The sequence below is a fragment of the Nannospalax galili genome, unplaced genomic scaffold, assembly GCF_000622305.1.
Source record: "Nannospalax galili isolate Female #2095 unplaced genomic scaffold, S.galili_v1.0 scaffold1225, whole genome shotgun sequence".
In the NCBI taxonomy this organism is placed as follows: Eukaryota; Metazoa; Chordata; class Mammalia; order Rodentia; family Spalacidae; genus Nannospalax; species Nannospalax galili.
The window spans coordinates 533,454-552,086 of NW_008352717.1; the positions used below are offsets into that span (position 1 = coordinate 533,454).

General features: G+C 44.8%; 1 protein-coding gene across 1 annotated transcript in view; it reads left to right on the forward strand.

Moving 5' to 3' along the window:
• The window catches only part of Vps13d (vacuolar protein sorting 13 homolog D), a 250,567-nt gene that overhangs the window by 60,691 nt on the left and 171,243 nt on the right, over nucleotides 1-18,633 (forward strand). Inside the window, exons 27-34 of the mRNA XM_008849943.3 lie at nucleotides 570-780; nucleotides 3,217-3,388; nucleotides 3,582-3,694; nucleotides 4,826-5,038; nucleotides 9,422-9,684; nucleotides 10,631-10,764; nucleotides 15,089-15,244; nucleotides 16,835-17,045. Coding sequence (XP_008848165.2) covers nucleotides 570-780; nucleotides 3,217-3,388; nucleotides 3,582-3,694; nucleotides 4,826-5,038; nucleotides 9,422-9,684; nucleotides 10,631-10,764; nucleotides 15,089-15,244; nucleotides 16,835-17,045 — 1,473 coding nt within the window. The remainder of the gene's footprint in view (nucleotides 1-569; nucleotides 781-3,216; nucleotides 3,389-3,581; nucleotides 3,695-4,825; nucleotides 5,039-9,421; nucleotides 9,685-10,630; nucleotides 10,765-15,088; nucleotides 15,245-16,834; nucleotides 17,046-18,633) is intronic.

Consider the following 18,633-nt stretch of genomic DNA (forward strand, 5'->3'; position numbering starts at 1 on the left):
TTTTTTGTCTTTTTGAAGCAGGGTCTCCCTGTAGCCCCAGCAGCCCTGGAACTCACTATGTAGACCAGGTTGGCCTTGAATTCATAGAGATCCGCCTGCCTCTGCTTCCCAGTGCTGGGACTAAAGGCCTGTGCCACCACGTCCAGCTAATGCTCTTTTGAATGTGACAATTGGTCATTCCATTGATGGGCCTAATTTTGGCTCTTTGATTGTTTTAGCATGTTATAGACAGATGCTGTGCTGGAAAGTGAGGTGCTATCCTGAGGAGCTAGAGTGGGAGGCAGAATGTGAGGAACCACAGAGTTCAGGATGGTTGGTCTTCCTGCAACAAAGTACAGCAGCTGAGGGAGGTTCTGAGTGTGTTTGATAGATAGATCCGTGGACAGATGAACACCCCACAGTGGAAACCTCTGGACAACCAGGTTTCTGAGTAGTGCAAAGCAGAGAACATAGCCAATTCTAAATGTTTTCAAAGACAGAACGAACTGAGTTGTACTTTTAATTTTGCTCAGTGGAGCCCTGTTTGTTTCTATTTTTGTCCTTACCTCTTTTTCCTTGCGTCCTTGTAGAAGACCACATCTGCTTGCTGGATTGCATTGTGGTGGATCTGCAGGACATGGACATCTTTGCTGCAGAGAGACGCCCACAGGAGTTCTCTAAAGCCTCAGAGGACAGAAGTGGGGACCTGATCTTCCCTTCCTACTTTGTGCGACAGACAGGAGGAAGTCTCTTAACTGAGCCTTGTAGGCTGAAATTGCAGGTGGAAAGGAATTTGGACAAGTGAGTGTTTTATCTGAATAACATGGAAATCTTAGGAGCTTGGAATCATTGCTGTTAAGACAAGTCAGGAGGAGCACATTGGTAATGAATGTTGATTGAGTCCCTACTGTGTGCTAGTCACAGGGGCCTCTGTAATGAAAGAGAAAATGCTACCCTCGAGGAGCTTGTTTTGTTAAGGGATGTACTAGGGTGGGTAGGTGACTCTAAGTGTGTTTGATTCAGCAGCTGTGTTGCACAATTACAAAACAGCTTTCCTGGGAACAAAAGGAAAGGGTTCAAATTTGACATGGACTTAGGTGGTGGTCAGGAAGTAGTGAGAGCAGGCGAAGTATTTGGGAAAGATGGGCATTGGAGTAAGTATTTCAAACATAATACTTTCTGGACCCGCCATTGCTATTCTGCCTGGATCTCCATTAAAGCTGCATAACTGTTCGGATGTAGTGTTGCCCTTTCCACTCTAGGAAGCAGACTGAAAGTGCTCTGGGAAGACTAAGGGCCCAGCCCTGATTTATTCCTTAGTTAGCCTCAAATGCAGGAAGCTTGTCTCTGAAGTTCAGAACATAGGTTCAGTTGTCATTAATTCCATAACTACCTGGGAAGAGTTTGACTCTTAGGGCCAAAGCTTAGGTGTATATTAAGTAAGGTCGCAGCATTGGGGGAGGTTTCCTGCTTATGTGGTCCACACACTTGAAGCATGATTACAGCGTGTGACATCTTTCATGGGGGGCTTTGGTTTGGTAGAACCCAGGAGCACTTTGCATCTTAACTCCAGGGAAAGGTGAAGTATGGCTAGACAGGTAATAAAAGAGGAGCCAGGGCCAGAGACATGGCTCAGAGCCTTGCTGCTCTTCCAGAGGGCCCCGGTTCTGTTCCCAGCACTCTTGTCAGACAGTTCACAGCTGCCTGTAACTCCAGCTCCAGGGGATCTGACACCCTCTTGTCTCCACAGGTGCCTGCACCCATGGGGCATACACACAGAGACACCACATAAACACATGAATAAAAGTAAAATAAATCTTAGCAATGGGGCACTTTGAGGAGTAGCTGTGTCACCTCCGTGGAGTGTGAGTTTAATGGTGTCTGGCCACTGTTCTCCAGTTCCTAGGCTTGGGTGACTTCATGTCACTTTTCAGCTTCTCGCTGGAAGAATGCTACAATTTAGCCATCCTCATGGGATGTTTGTGTTTCACTGGGACTTGTTGTTCAAGGGCCTCCTGGCCAGTGCTCAGTTATGGTTGGCATGGGCTGTATTTGGCATTACTGGCTTGACCATCCTAAGAGGAACTTGTTATTTAGAAATTGAACACGTTGTTCTCTTTTCAAGCAATGGTTTTTGAAAAAAGCATTTTGCTTCTCTGCTCATCTGAGCTCCTCCCACTCCCTCTGGTACTATGTGGGATGTGTGGCTCTGTAGCCCAGGAAGAAGGCCCTGAGCACTCGGCCATGCCTCCTGCTCTGCCCTTGCTGAGCATGGTGTTGATTTTTTAAAACTTTAAGTTGGTTCTTCCTTGGAAACAAGTACAACGTATTTGCTTATGTATTTATTATTTATTGTTTTAGTTCTGAAAATCAAACTTAGGGCCTTAGTACATGTGAGGCAAGCACTCACTGTAACATGGAGCAACATCCCCAGCCCCAAAGCAGGTTTTTTTTAATTTATTTTTTTAAGTTGGGGTGTGTGTGTGTGTGTGTACATATTACTACTTTAAATTCTAACCCCTAGTTCATATATTCAGAGCATAGTGTCTGTAGGACCCATAGTGCCTATTGCGTACTGGCATGAGGCAGTACGTTGGGAAGCCCTGGGTGTCTTCAGTTTTATTCCTACTCATCTCAGTGGACAAGCAACTGGTTTAGATTTTATGGTGATCAATGTCCTGCCTGGCCTCGATTCTTTCAGTTTCCATGAGCTGAAGAGTTAAGAGCTTGGCACCTGGTCTTTATTGTTTTTCCTAACTGTAGTGTTTAAGCTCTTTCTGAGTTACAGGTTATGCCTGTAATCCAGCATTCGGAAGGCTGAGACAGGAAGGTTGCTGAGAGTTCCAGGCCAGCCTGAGCTACAGTGTGAGACTGTCTCAAAACAGTCAGTCTACCTTGTTAGCTCATATTTTCATGTGTTTGTATACGGTGCTGGGGACAGAACCCAGGGCCCATGCCTCCCAGGCAAGGGGTTCTAGCTAGATCCTTAGCACATTTGACTCATTGGACTTGGGGATTTTCTAGTCGTATAAGTTGGGGAAAAGGGTCTTTCTGTAATTGTAACATGGCGGTCATACTGGTTTGATTCATTTGGCGATACATGGCTTTTTGGCCATTTTTTGCTAGAAATGAACTGGTCAGTGCTTGTGGAGACACTGTAGCTCTTATATTTGGGTGTTGGTTGTTGCCAAGGCTGTTAGTGAATTGCTTCTGAAGGTGACTGTCTTTCTTTTTCAGAGAAATAAGTCATACTGTTCCAGACATATCTATCCATGGCAGCCTCTCCTCAGTCCACTGCTCCCTGGATCTGTATAAATACAAGCTGATCCGAGGCTTACTGGAGAACAACCTGGGAGAGCCCATCGAGGAATTTATGCGGCCTTATGATTTGCAAGATCCAAGAATTCACGTGAGTGAGACCTCAAGTTCTTAACCAGTGCAGTCTCAGTTGATGGTCGCCTCGTGTGTATTCCTCTGAGAAGGTGGGGAAAGGGGAGAGAAAGTGGAACAGCAAGCAAATTAGGTGTTTTTTGATGTGTGAATTCATTTTGAGGTTGGCACGCACCATCACCTAAGAGTTGACTAACATTTTCTTTTTACAGACCGTTTTGAGTGGAGAAGTGTACACTTGCATGTGCTTCCTCATTGATATGGTGAATGTGAGTCTGGAGCTCAAAGATCCAAAAGGAAAAGAAGGCTCTGGCTCGCTAGCCAGGTAGGGCTTTAAGGAAGTCTGATTTTCCTGTTAGTGAGAGCAATGCAGTACTGTGCCCATTCCACATGAGCAGAGGCCAGGAGTGCAGTATAGTCTGCAGTAGGTGAAGTCTGCAAGAGAGAGAGAGAGAGAAGGAAGGAGGGAGGGAGGGAGACAGTTCTAGTTGTTTTGATAAATCGACAGTGTTGGCAATAGTGGGCTCAGGTCCCTACTTGGAAACTTCTCGCAGCTCCATAGCAGCTGCCCTCTTTTGCTGGCCAAATGCTCACCTGACAGTTCACTCCTGTCTCTTATGTGGCCAGAGTAGATATAGGTATCTGAACCTGGAGTGCAACTTTGAAGAGCGCATTGAATTTTCACACTTACACCTTTCCGTTTTGATCTCATTACAGTCCTGTAAAGTGGAGCAGCTGTTACTTCAGTTTCCCAGATTGTTTTTTAAACTTATTTTGTTATTTTTTACCAGCATAGGGTTATATGGCCGGAAAGGTGGTTCACATTTGAATACAGAGCATCAAGCCTAGTTAGATTCGTGTAACGCATTCTTTGTGCATCATCCTAACATTACTGAACAATTAGGAATTGCTCGTGTGGCTTTCTCTGTTTCCCAAAACACAGGGAATTTCAGATGCACTTCTGTTGGATCAATTGAATTACTTCTATATGAAGACTTGATGTGTTCTGACTGTTTCCAGTGAGCTATAGTGATCTCATGTAGACATCCAGGGAAACTGGAGAGAGAAGCCTCCAGGCAAGCTCTGATTTCACAGATGAAGATCAAAAGAGACCTTGGACATCCATTGGGGATTATTGTAAATACACAGCTTCCTTAGGCTTAGGATAGGAAATGGGAAGGATAATAAATCAAGACTAAAGTAAATGGGTGATAATGGTTATTCCTTAGGAGTTCCTGTAGATATGATTACCTCTTTGAAATTGGAAAAGGCCAGGGTGCAGTGCCACTAATTCCATTTTGAGCGGCCTGTGAGAAAAACCAGTGCAGGATCTTGGAGTGAAAGCACTCTGATATAGCCTAGATATAGCAGTGATTTTGCCCTTGCTATGTACTTGGACTTTCATAATTTTGTAAAATAAGATTGTTAACCTTTTGTTTGCTTGTTTCCCTTTTAGATTTGACCTCAAGAAATGTAAACTGCAGTATGAGAGTTTTTCCAACCAAACCAAGTCTGTTAACTTGGTTTCCCATTCCATGATGGCATTTGACACACGCTTTACCGGGCAGAAGACCAGCCCTGGCATGACCAATGTATTTAGTTGCATCTTTCAACCTTCCAAGAGCAGCAGTACCACCCAGGGTTCCATTCAGATTGAACTGCATTTCAGGTAGTGGAGACAGACCCTGACTCTACCCCCCACCCCCACCCCCTGTAGTTTTTTCCAGGCAGGTCTCACTATATCCCAGGCTGGCTTGGAACTTATAGCCCAGACTTTCTTAAAGTCAGCATCTTCCTGCTTGGGATTAAAGGCATGTATCACCACCTGGCTCCCTGACTGCCTTTTTTTTTTCCCTTTGGTCATTTTGAGACAGGGTCTCCCTGTAGCCCCAGCTGTCCTGGAACTCACTATGTAGACCAGGTTGGCCTTGAATGCACAGAGATCCGCCTGCCTCTGCCTCCCAAGTGCTGGGATTAAAGGCGTGTGCCACCACGTCCTGCTATAACTGCCTTTTTTAAAAAAATGTGCATGAGTGTTTTGGGTGCATGGATAAGTGCGCCTATACATGCAGTGCCCACAGAGGTCAGAAGAGGGCATCTGATCCCCATGGGACTGGAGTTATAGATGGTTAGCTGCCATGTAGGTGGGTGTTGGGAACTGAATTTAACCACTGAGCAATCTCTCCAGCCCCAACTCTGCCTTTCTTTTGGGAGATGTTTCTTTTGTGGTCAGTGGGCTAAGTCCATGTGACTTTAGAGCATCAAAGGATCACAAAGTCACTGAAAAGTTATGCACCTTCACAGAGTGCTCCTGCTTCCTTGCAGTTTCACTTACCCACCAAAAGATGTCTCTGTTGCCTTAAAATACGTAGTTTGGCATTGAACCAGATTCTTAAAATCAACCTCCTTGTAAGCTTTAATTTGTAAAGTGACTTGGGGAAGGAAGAGATTATGCTAGTTTAAGAAAAGAAACCCAAACCAAAAAACTTTTGGCCTACGTAAAAAGAAAGGTGGTTTTGATCTGAATAGTGATTTATTCAAGTCTCCCTGACTCTGATATTATGGGAGACAGTGCTGTGTTTGGGGATGGGCGGGGGGCACACAAATAGCATGTTATAGAATGAGATAGACCTTAGTCCCAAGCCTTGATCTACTTCTTTGTAGCTATGTATCTTAGCACAAATTGTTTAGTTTCTTCAAGACTCAGTTTTCTCTTTTAGGAAATAAACCCCAAACCACACAAAAACCTATTCTGTAATGTTGGGCAGAAATAAGAACCAAAATAACTGTGGTGTAGTGCTGGACACACAAGACAGCTACTGCTGTTATTTCTGCCTTAGCTTGTACCATTCAGTGCTCTTCTATTGTGAGACTTTTTAAAATTTAAAAAATTTATGTGTATGAGTGTAGTGCCTGCATGTAGGTAAGTGCACCACTGTCGTACAATGCCTGTGGAGGACAGAAGAGGCTGTCGGATCCACTGAGACTGGAGTTACAGACAGTTGTTAGCTGCCATGTGGGTGCTGGGATTCGAACCTGGGTCTTCTGCAAGAACAACCGGTGTTCTTAACCTCTGAGTGATCTCTCCAGCCCCCTATTGTGAGATTTTAATTAAAAATTTTTTTTGGTTTATTTTATGTGTATGAGTGATTTTACCTGCATGTATGTAAGTGTACTTGAGTTGTGCAATCCCTGTGGAGGGCAGAAGAGGGCGTCAGATGCTGTGGAACTGGAGTTATGGATGGGTGTTGGCTGCCATTTCAGTGCTGGCAACTGAACCCAGTCTTCTGCTGAACCACCTCTCTAGCCCCATATTGTACAATTTCTTATGACTAATGGTGTGTCTTGTATTCTTTGCCTACATTTCAGTGTACCACTCAGAAGTCCTCAGCTCAGGCTTTTGAGGGGAAGAGGTCATAGTCTCTCTCTATACCTTTAGGAGGTCTAGCAAGGGAGGCATTTAGCCCTGTGTGTTTCTGAACTTGGTGGGAGGGATGTCAGCAGCTGCTGCTCTCCCTGCTGTGAGCCAGGCACTTTACCTACTGCCAGGGGAATCCCCCAGGTCTGCAAAATGGGTAGCTTCTTCCTTTTACAAATACAGAGGTAGACATTTAGAGAAGGGTCAAGTGACTCTTGGAAGGTCGTGCAGCTCGGAAGTATAGTCATAACTCTGACCTGGGCATCTGACGTCAAAGCTGAGTCCTTCTAACTCTTCAGGCCCACCAGCTTCTGGTCATTGGCTGATTGTAGCATTGTGGCAGTGTGGATGGGTGTGTTCAGCAGCCTCTTTGATGATGTTTGTCAGGAGGGGAGGCTTCCATATTTTTGGTCCACCTGTTGAGACAGCATATGGGGGGTTTGCTTTTTGTTACTGATTTTAACTACCTGAATGATTGACTCTTGCTTCCCTCCCCATCATGGCTTTATGAAGGAGGTTTGAAGTATTATCCTCCTCATGTACTAAAGGCATGTAATTTCTTGGAACTAAATAATAAATTCTTACCTTGGCTCTTACTAACAGAAGTACCATTGTTAGTGAGAGGAGTCAACTGTTCTCTTGATTGGAACTTTTGAGTGCTTCCCGTGTTTCAAGAAGAATTGCTCTTCTGTTAGGATTTTGTATGTCAAATATAAATCACTTCACAGTGTTTAAAGGCTTGAAATATTTTCCAGAAAAGGAATCTGACACACTGGCTTTCCAGTTAGTGCTGAGTCCTGACAGCATGTGCTCAAACTGGGTGGAAAAGTTTTACTGAGGGCAACATTTTTTCTCTATTACAAAAGGGTAGAGCATTCTTATGACAAAAGCTGTGTGTGAGAGGGAGCCGTGCTTTGCTGTGCTCTACCATGCCCTTCTAGAGGCAGAGCCAGGTTTAGGAAAAATGAGATGGGAGAAACCAGTCTTAGGCAGCTCCCCAAGTCAGTCTTTCCCAAATAGGCCACGGGGTAGATACATGCAACAGCTAGAACCCAGGCCCTCTTTTACAGAATCAAGCTCAAGCCCGAAACCCTATGAACTGTCCCCTAGCCTGTGCCCTTCTGGTCTACCCTCCTCTGGCTGCTGGTCCATCAGCAGGGCTGGCAAGCCCCTTGGGACACCATGTCTTGAGGCCAGGTCTGAGAGTCTTTCTTGGGTGTTCACTTAAATATAAAGTTGGGAGTCATGAGGACGATTAAACAAGTCCTGTGTGCCCTGTCCTCCTCTCTGCCCCATTTCTACCTCTAGGGTGCTTGGGTTATAGCTCTTGGCAGCTCAGGCTGACAGGTCTGGGGTCTGAGTCTAGTTACAGTTGAAGTAGATAGTACTGGTCTGTGAACTTGGCATCTGTGAAGTGGTTTCTGAGAACGAGAACCTCACCGATTCTCAAGCTGCCTGTTGGAAAGAAGCTGATATTTGCCAACACGTGCTATGTGCCTGGCACATTCTCTTACAGTGTTAATAGTTCTCATGTTTTACACGAGGAAATAGGCACACACTCAGGATAACACAACTTGAGGAGACAAAATTTAAGTCTGAGTATCTTGACATCAAAGCCTGTGCTCTTCCTAGTGCACCAGCGTTTTCCAACCTAGCACTGCAGGCTTACCATCCGTTACCCGGAGTGCTTGGGACAGAGTAGTACAGAGTTTGGATCTTTCTTTTTCCTTGAATTTTTGAAGTGTTTGCATAGACTGCCACTTGCATCCTGATCAGAAGATTCCATCTTTTTTGAAGTGTTTGCATAGACTGCCACTTGCATCCTGATCAGAAGATTCCAAATCTAAAAGGCTGTCAGTTCAGATTTTGAGCATTTTGGATATTTGGATTGGGATGCTAACCCTGTGCTGACATTGCTAATCAGGCAATTCCTTGTGGGGCTGTCCTGAGCATTGTGGGATGGCTAGAAGTACTTAGCCTCTATCTACTAGGCACCAACAGCACCCTCTCCAGTATGACAGTCAGAAATGCCTCCGGCCACTGCCAGGTTTCTGTTGGGGAATCACATTAGTGGAGATCACTGGGCAGTGACATATTGTGTTCTTATGGTATGGGTCTTTTTGTTTAAAATAATATGTGATTAATTTCCAGAAAGCATGTACTTCTTTTGTTCTTAAATTAGTGCTCAGAGTTTTGTCATGCTCAAAGCTGTCACTTTGAGAAATATAGGAACAAGGTGGGCATGGTGGTGCATACCTTTAATCCCAACACTCAGGAGGCAGAGCGCAGAGAGGCAGAGGCACCTGTGTGAGTTCCAGACTAGCCAGGGCTACATAGTGAGACCCTGTCTGAGAGAGAGAGAGGAAGAGGGAGAGGGAGAGGGAGAGAGAAAAGAAAAGAAAAAAAGAAAGTGAAATAGAGCCAGGCATGGCATGGTGTGCCTGAACTGCTACACAGGAGCCTGAAGCAGGATGATCACTGAGCCCAGGAGTCTGAGGCATCTTTGATAACACAGGGAGGCACTATCACGAAAAAGAGAAAAGCAGTTCTGACCAAAACTGAGTGACATTGGCAGGTGGCTGACATACCATTTTCCCTTTCCTATGATCTTATTTATTTCTGTCTTTCTTGTAGATCTACGAAAGATTCTTCCTGTTTCACTGTGGTTCTCAACAATCTCCGCGTGTTTCTCATATTTGACTGGCTGCTGTTGGTCCATGACTTTCTGCACACGCCCAGTGATCCTAAGAAACAAAATGTCACTCCTCCTCGCCACCGCAACTCTAGCAGTGAATCCAATGTTGTTCCCAAAACGGTTAAGAGTGGAGTCGTTACCAAGCGGTCTTCGCTCCCTGTGTCCAATGAAAGGCACTTGGAGGTAAAGGTCAATGTAACAGGTGAGTGTTTATAGGTTGCTTCATTGATTGTTAGTTTGGATGTTAGCTCAGGCTTGTCTTACAGGATTCATTTCTCTGTACTCCCCACTATCTTTTTTTTTTTTGAGACAGTCTAATGTGTCCCAGCTGGCCTTGAACTCATTCTGTAGCTGAGGGTGACTTTGAACTTCTGATTTTCCTGTCTTCACCCCTCTAGTATAGGGACAAAAGGCATGCACCACCACGCCCAGCTTTGGTGGTTTAAAGGAAGATAGCTAAGCTGCATTTAAAATGGATTCAGGTAAAAAGATTGCTCCATGCCTCTCTCTCTTTCTTTTTGAGACAAATCTCACTCCGTAGCCCAGGCTGGCCTGGAACTTACAGTAGTCCTCCTGCCTCCTCCACCCTAGTGCTGGGATTATGGATGTGAGCCACCACACCTGGCTTTAGGCTAGTTTTCCATGAAAATGCAGTGTGAAGCTGAGTGACTTTGCAAGACACAAATATGTGGAAAGCTGTCAACACCTGCTGATACCAGCAGCTTGATGCAGTGGCCTGTGCTCTTCGTGGCAGCGAGAACAGCTGCAAAAGCTATTGTAATGCCCTGTGCTGCCTGACCAGCATCTTCGTCAGATTCTCTTTCCTGAGATTGGAAGTGAGGCCATCCCTTGGAGAAGGGAGGCCCTTAACTTCTGGGTATCTGTTGCGCCTCCCACAGTGACCAGGGTATAGTTTCTCTGTCTTGAACATGTATGCCAAAGAAAGAAGCTTCATGCTGGTCCTTTCTGACAGGCACCATTCTCTTGGCTCAGCCGTGCTGGCCAGATTTGGAGTCTGGGATCATAGTGAAGCAGGGTGTTGAGAGAAGTCCTGGAGGGCAAGTCTCCAACTGGCCACTTGTGTTGTGACAGCCTGGTATTTGCCAGCGTTCTCACTCTGCGTTGACTGATGATGCTGTCTTTTGCAGGCACTGAGTTTGTGGTTGTTGAAGATGTGTCCTGCTGTGATACCAACGCCATTATTCTGAAAGGCACCACAGTACTCACCTATAAGCCTCGCTTTGTCGATCGCCCCTTTTCAGGAAGTTTGTTTGGCATTGAGGTAAGATCTTTGTTTGTTAACCATAGCACTGCATGTTGGGCTCCAGAAAGAAGCATCTAGAAAAGTATTTGCCTCCTGAGTGCTTATTTTCCCAGTGCTTGGAATGGAACCCAGGGAAGGCAAGCACTGCCACCACTAAGTTAAGCTACCACCTGCTTCTTTCTATGTCAAACTGGGACAGGACTGGAGAATTAGTCTCTCTCTCTTGCTCCATACATACACCTACATTTTTTTTTTTTTGTGGTGCTGCAGATTGAACCCAGGACCTTGAGCATGCTAGGCAAGCAGTCCACCAGCTGAATAGCTGAATAGCTGAACTGCTGAACTGTATCCTCTGCCCAGCCCGGCTCTTTTCTTTTTTTTTTTTTGGTCTCTTTGAGACAGGATCTCCCTGTAGCCCCAACTGGCCTGGAACTCACTATGTAGACCAGGCTGGCCTTGAACTCACAGAGATCCACCTGCCTCTGCCTCCTGAGTGCTGGGATTAAAGGTGTGCACCACCATGCTCGGCCTAGCTTGTTCCTATTTTGATTTAGACAGTTTCTCTTAGGCTAGTCTTAAACATTTGGTCTTTCTGCCTTAGTCTCCAGAGTCCCTGGTAGCTCGTTCCTATTTTGATTTAGACAGTTTCTCTTAGTTACCTAGGCTAGTCTTAAACATTTGGTCTTTCTGCCTTAGTCTCCAGAGTCCCTGGGATTACAGCTTGTGCCTCTATATCCAGCATTGCTTACTGAACTCTAATTAGGAAAACATTTCATTCAGTTGGAGGGCCTTTGCCTCCTGTCTTTGCTTATTTTCTCAAATCTGCCAGCTTATTCCACTAAGTTCAGTCCTCCAGCATGAGGCTCTGAACACAGGGCCTCTTCTGCATACACCCTCCTTTCCCCATGAAGGTCCAGGAGACTCTAGGGTCCATTCTCACTGGAGTCTCATTGGGCCTTCTGGTTCTGCAGGTCTCACTTGCCGTCCCTTGTCTTCCTCAAAGCCTCTGCCCTTGGGAATATCTTTTACTGCTACTGAAATCCATGCACCACAAGGCCCCTACCATAGTCTCCTTTATAAACGCTCCCCTAGTAATTGATCTCTCATGGAGGTCATAGAATTGAGGTCCGGTTGGTGATTGATTACTGAACAGTCAGGTACAGAAGTCCCTAAAGACAAAAGGAAAACAAAGCACTCCTCCTGAAAAGTCTTAGAAAAACTACACAGCAAGTTTGCATAGTTGAGGCAGTGGTCCTGACTGTCTTGCACTTCCCTCCCTCACTCTGAGCGCTGTCCTGTGAAGAACTAGAGCCTTGGGGTAATGGAGGCCAGCTTAAAAAGGAGAAAAGGATTATATATGTTATCCATCTGAGATATCTGATTTGTACAAGGGCTGCTCTAGAGTCCTGTGTGACCTGAAGGACCTTGTCCCTGATGGTGATGTGACCCCATGACGGAGATGATTTGTATTTGGACATCCTTTGTAGCCTGGAAATACCACATGCAATATTCATCAAAACCTGTGAAGTTTCAGGTTGTGGACACCATAGAGTAAACATGGCAGATGATGTATGTGAGATGTTCTTAACTCACTGATGTCAGTGAACATTCTCTTGCTATATAGTGGAACATGTGGTCAGGACCCAAGCCCCTTCTGATTGAATTTCATGTTATTTCCATTGGTCTTATTCATTTTCACTGTAAGCTATATATAGCTTCTTTAGGGGTCAAATGTGGGTGAGTAAAATATGGGGCTTTCTTTCCTTGACCACTTGTTTCTATAAGGTAAAGAAAGCTCAATTCGAGAGCAAGGAGCTGCATTCTCAGTTGATGTCAGCTGATCTTGAAATTTAAATTGCAGTTCCTCTGCTTTCTAGGTCACCACAATGCCAGCTTTGAGTTGGAAATGCTGTGATTAGTTAAAGAATGGTCAGGTATCCTTGGGTTTCCTGTAGCAGAAGCCCCTGAAGGAGAGAGGGAAAATGAAACTTTCCTGGTCCAATGTCTTAGAAAAACTAAGTTGTAAAATATTTGAGATGCCTAATTTTTTAGGCAGCATAACCAGATCTCCGTTCTAGATCACTAGGGAGAACTGATAAAGTTAATAAGTTACTCTTGGATATGATGAAGGACTTTGGTATTGCACTGTTCCCCCAACCCTAAAAAATGCCCCATGAGAGCAGAGGCTTGTGGGGAGCCAAGCAGCTTCACATGAGTACTCTCCTTCCCTCTCTCCGTGCTCTGCCTGAGCACACAGGATGATCTGGTCTCAGGATGGGAGCCCTCCCTTCCTTCTTTCTGTCTGCCCTGAAGCATATTTGTGTATTCTTAGCATTGTAGGATAATTCATACGTACAGAGCGCGTGGTCTAGTGTCGTGGACTCCTTTGTACTGCTCATTCGGTAGTGAATGTGTTTTAAGTTATGAAATTCTGAAAGGAGGGGAAAAAGAACAGCCCCTGCCTCCCATACAGAATTTCTGTTGGCACTTTGGTGTGCCCTCCTGCTCTCTCTCCCTTTTTCCTTCTTTTCTATTTTTTTAAAAAAAATATTTTATTATTTTTATCTTTTGTGCACCTGCATGTATGTAAGTGCACCCGTGTCATGCAGTGCTAGAAGAGAGCAAAAGAAGAAGGTGTCAGATCCCCTGGAACTGGAGTTACGGAGTTACAGACAGTTGTTAGCTTCCATTTGGTTTCTGGGACTCAAGCCTGGGCCCTCTGAAAGATTAGTTCTTAACTGCTGAGCCATCTCTCTAGCCCTTTCCTTCCTTTCTGTTTTTTTAAAGTAAAGTCAAAATGATACTATTATTGTTGTTGTTTTCATTTTGAAACAGGATCTCTCACTGTGTAGCCCAGACTGATCTGAATTTTTAAGTCTCCTGGTTCAATTTCCTTAGCGTTGGGATTCCAGGCATGAGTTACAATCCTAGCTTTGTAATATTTTGATGGGACTGAATTTGTACATAATCTGTAGTATACCAGTCTTCCTACATTCTGTAAGATCTTTGTAGCTGCCTTTTCTCACCTTTCCTTCTTTTCCCACCCCCCAGCCCCCTTTCTGATTTTTGGAGGCAGGGATTTGCTGTGTATCCCAGGCTTCCCTAAAGCTTGTCAATCTCTTACCTCAGCCTTTCAAGTAGTGGGATTAAAGTGTGTGTCACTGCCCTGACTTTTTAGCTGCCTTTTGTTTGTTTGTTTTCGTTTTTGAAATAGGGTTTTACTATGTTGCCCTTGTTGTACCCCATCCACTGGACCCCAAAAAGACCACCGAGGACCCAACACACCAAAATGCAAAAGCAAAGGTTTATGGTTTATTCGGGCTTAAGCTCGGGCTCTCAGACCTCACCAACTCAACGGATCCATGCTGAGAGCCCAGAGTAAAGGAGAGTGGAGCCTTTTATAGGTTTTAGACAAAAGTGTGGGGGGAGATACCGAAGATACATTTTGGTTGGTTCAGGGAGCCTGCGCGCGCCAACATAATTTTAAACCGATTGGATGTATAAGATGCAGCCCTGGAAGTTTCTTACTGGTAGGTGCTATTCTCAGGGCTGTGGAATGTGCTGACTGTTACCTGTGGGGCCAGGAGTCTCTGTTTTTACCTTATAGGGCAGTTTTCATCCCTGGACTTGCTTAATCTATAGTTTCCTGGAAGCAGGGGGTGAATAGCAGGCAGGGGTCAGGGCATGTCTAGGCATGTCTAAAGCAGCAGCCAAGCATTTTACAGAAGCTAAAATAGCAATTAGTGGGGGTCTGGAGGGATTGGGGGGTAGCGGGTGAATGAAGAGGGTCTCAGGGTTCTACACCCTGGATGGCCTAGAACTCACTATTGTAGATCAGGCTGGCCTTGAACTCACAGAGATCCTTCTGCCTCTGCCTCTGCCTCCAGAGTGCTGGGATTAAAGGTGTGTCTCACTGTGCTGACTTTCACCTACCATTTTGAAATGACTGCAGAATGCTTCGTGGAATAGATATGGTGTGATCTTGGTTGCTCGTATTTTTTTCTTATTTAACTATTAAAAAGTAGTTGAGTGAAAGTTTCTATATTTTGCAGTATTTCCTTAGGCTAGTTCCTAGAGAGAGATGGGACCATTGGGTCAAAGAATGTGAACTCTTTAAGCCTTTGGGAATGAATTGCAGCTGCTTTCCTTCAAGTTGAAGACTGCTCATGCTCTTGGCAGTAGGTGGTAATGGCAGCCCTGGTCTTGGTAGTGCTTATTTCAACAGTTGTTCTGGGTCCTGAAAAGATGTGGGGCTGACTGCTCCCAAGGTAGTCTGTTTGTCTTGATGGCTGGCAGAGTCCCCCAAGTCAGTGACCCTCACTGCATTCTGTGTCCTTTTCAGGTGTTTTCATGCCGACTAGGGAATGAGCAGGACACAGCTCTTTCAATTATCGATCCAGTTCAAATTCAAGTGGAGCTGGTGGGAAATTCTTCTTACCAGAATAGTTCTGGGTTGATGGATGCATTCAACAGTGAAGACTTTCCTCCTATCCTAGAGGTAATTCTGAATAGTCTCTGGCACACCTGCACACCCTCACTACTCTGAATAGGCTCTCCTGCCCCTTGAGTCCAGCATGCTTACTTCAGCAAACACAAAATAAATATAATGCCAGCTAGGTGCTTGCAGTGTTGAAAAGGATAAAAGATCTTTTTGGTGGCTAGCATCATCTTGAGATGTTGATGACGTGGCCAGCATCATTTTGTAGATGTTTACAAAAAGCAGAACTCAATATAGGAGGGACTATTCCTTGTGGGTAGAGTGCAGGGTCAGGGAATGAGGAGGGAGGCAGGGGTATGAGCTGGCAGGTGGAAGGGATGACAGAGAGTTGACTGGGACCAGGAAGTGAGGACCAAAGCTGAAGCCAGGCAAGCAAGGCGAGGGATTTGGTGTTCTGTTTCTTTGGTAATAGAGCAGTAATTAACCAGCTCATTTGGATGGGGAGACCGATAGAGAAAAGCCATGTTGCCTTGTAGTCTCAGCAGCAGCCCAGAGAAAAAGTTGAGTGAATAAAGCCTCTTTCACAGACATTTCACACTTTGTCCAGAGTCACCTCCTCACAGGACCTGTGCTGTCCTCACCAGTGGATCTGAGGAACAGGAGATTTCAGGAAATGGTAGTGCCAGCCTTGACTAATGTAAAGTTTTGTTTGAAAGAAAATATTCGTTTTTATTTCATTTTATTATTTTAATTTTAGATAAATTTTCAGGTAACTGTGGCTGATGTATAACTCCCAATCCCCCCCCACCACCACCACACCCAGTGCTGGTATTACAGGTCTAGGGGGCAGAAAGATCAAAATTTTGGTGTCTTAGTTATATTTCTGTTCTGTGATAAACACCCTGACATGCAGCAGCTTAGGGGAGAAGGGTTTGCTTCAGCTCGCAGCTCCAGGTCACAGCCCATCATTGTGGGGATGTCAAGACAGGAACTTCAACAGCTGGTCACAGCACATCCACAGAGAGACTGAACATGTGCTTACTTGAACTTAGCTTGATTTTTCTACTTTCTCTTCCTAGATGATTCTAAGTTCTATCAAGTGGGCTAACCATCATCATTTGGTCAGTTTGCTTCAGAGATTTAAATAATGAAATAGATCTGTGTGAAATGAGTTAACAAATGTTACCTAGCAATAGATGGTCCTCTTCCCAGCCATTTCCTAACCCCCTGTGGTGTTAAGTGCTCTAATAGTTATTCTAGTTTAGGTTTGTTTTTTTTTTTTGGTCTTTTTGAGACAGGGTCTCCTTGTAGCCCAGCTGGCCTAGAGCTCATTATGTAGACCAGGCTGGCTTCAAAGAGAGATACACCTGCCTCTGCCTCCCAAGTGCTGGGATTAAAGGCATATGCCACCATGCCTGGCTAGTTTAGTATTTCTTATTTCATAGAGTTTTTTGTCCATATCACCTGACAGTGAGAGAGATTACCTCATGGTTCTTTGCTCAGTTTCAAGATCGATCTTTTCTTTTCAAATGAAAAGTTTGTTGTGGTGTCTGGACTCTTAGAATGTATAATAGGAATTATGTCTGTGTGAGGTGTGGTTGCAAAACCAAAGGCAACTTCTCAAAATTACTGCCTTTTACATTTCATTAGATTCACCTACAAGCCCTGGATATCAGACTCTCCTACAATGATGTTCAGCTGTTCCTTGCCATTGCAAAATCCATCCCAGAGCAAGCTAGTGCTGCAGCACCTGACTCAGTGGCCTTGGAGGCAGAACCGGTCAGCATCTGCCTCCCAAGAACATCTCGAGTTGGAGAGGAAGCTAGAGAAGGGACAAGACACACTTTAGATCCTGTCTTAGGTAGGTATCTAATTGGAAACCCATTCAGTCCTCTTAGTAACACCCTTTTATTTTATTTTATTTTTAAAGATTGGGTATTATCCTATAGCCCTGGGTGGCCTAGAACTCACTGTATAGACCAGGCTGGCCTTGAACTCACAAGAGATCTGCCTGCCTCTGCCTCCAAATGTTGGGATTAAAGGTATGTACCACCAAGCCCAGCACTTTTAAAAACAATTATATATATGCATATATATTTATAATATCATAACAGATATGTATATTTTAAAAAATATACTCTGTACTCTGCTTCCCTGGGCCTGCACAACCCGCAGGCGTCACTCTCCGGGATAGGTAGATCACCCCCTCCACGCCTTGACTCCCCCAGCCTCATTCATCCTCCCGTCTCCTGTCTCCCCTGCCGGTCTCTCCTCCTAGCCTGGGTCCTGTCTCATTCCTTGTCTTGGTGCCCCAGACACCTGGGGAACCATCACTGCTTCCTGATTCTTTGCACCCAGATCAACTAAGTTCCTTCTCGGATGCCCAGGAACACTCTGGGCCTGGCCCTGCCCTCACCTCCCTCTACTTCCCTGGGTCTGCACAACCCGCCAGCCTCTTTTCTGGGTGCCTGGGCTGACCTTTCCTCTTCCTGATTCTTTGCATCCAGACCAACCCAGCTCCTCAGTGCAGTCCTCAGGAACTCTTGAGGCCGCTTCCCGCCCCCATCTTCCTTTGCATCTCTGGGTGGCATAGCCACCAGCTGCTCTAGACCAGCATCTTTCCTGGGCCAGGCTCCCAGGCCAGTCCAACCCCCAAATTCCTGAGACCCGAATCTTTCCTGGAGGGATCCAGACCTTAGGAAAAAGCCTAAGAGGATCTGATCCTCATCTAACTTGGGCCTCTGGGAACTCCTGAAGAAAAAGCAATCTGGCTACTCCAATATGGAATCAAAAGAGAGAACCAGAAGCTTAGAGGAACCAGCTTTTCATGTCGAAAAAGTAAACCCCAAAGACATATAAAGTTCACAAAAAGAAGCAGACCTAAACTTGAAGGTTTGATTCTCACACAAGAATCAGAAACTACAAAAGAAATTCATATGTCAAAGTCACAGAGCAAAAATAATAACATAAAAAACCAAAATACCATATCCCCACCAAATACCAATAGTCCTCTAGAGGAGTACAATGAGAACCTCTAGAGATAATGCAGGACATGGAACTCAAAAGAACAGTTATAAACATGATAAAAGAAGTCAGTGAATTTAAAGAACACAAAAACAAAATAATCAGAGAACTGAAGGAAGATAGGGGTAAACTTCTGAATGAATTCAGAAAAGAGTTAGAAATATTGAAGAATACTCAGGCTGAAATGAAGAAGGAATCTCAGTAATCCAATTAGAAATGGCAGGAGAAAGCCTCAACGATAGGATGAACGAAATGGAAAACAGAGTATCAAGACTGGAAGATAAAGTGGATGAACCAGACCACTCAAGCAAAGATTATGAAAAATTTAACAAATCACAAGAATGGAATATGCAGGAATTGTTTGACACCATAAAAAGACCAAACTTACGAATCATAGGCATACAGGAAGGAGAAGAATCCCAAGA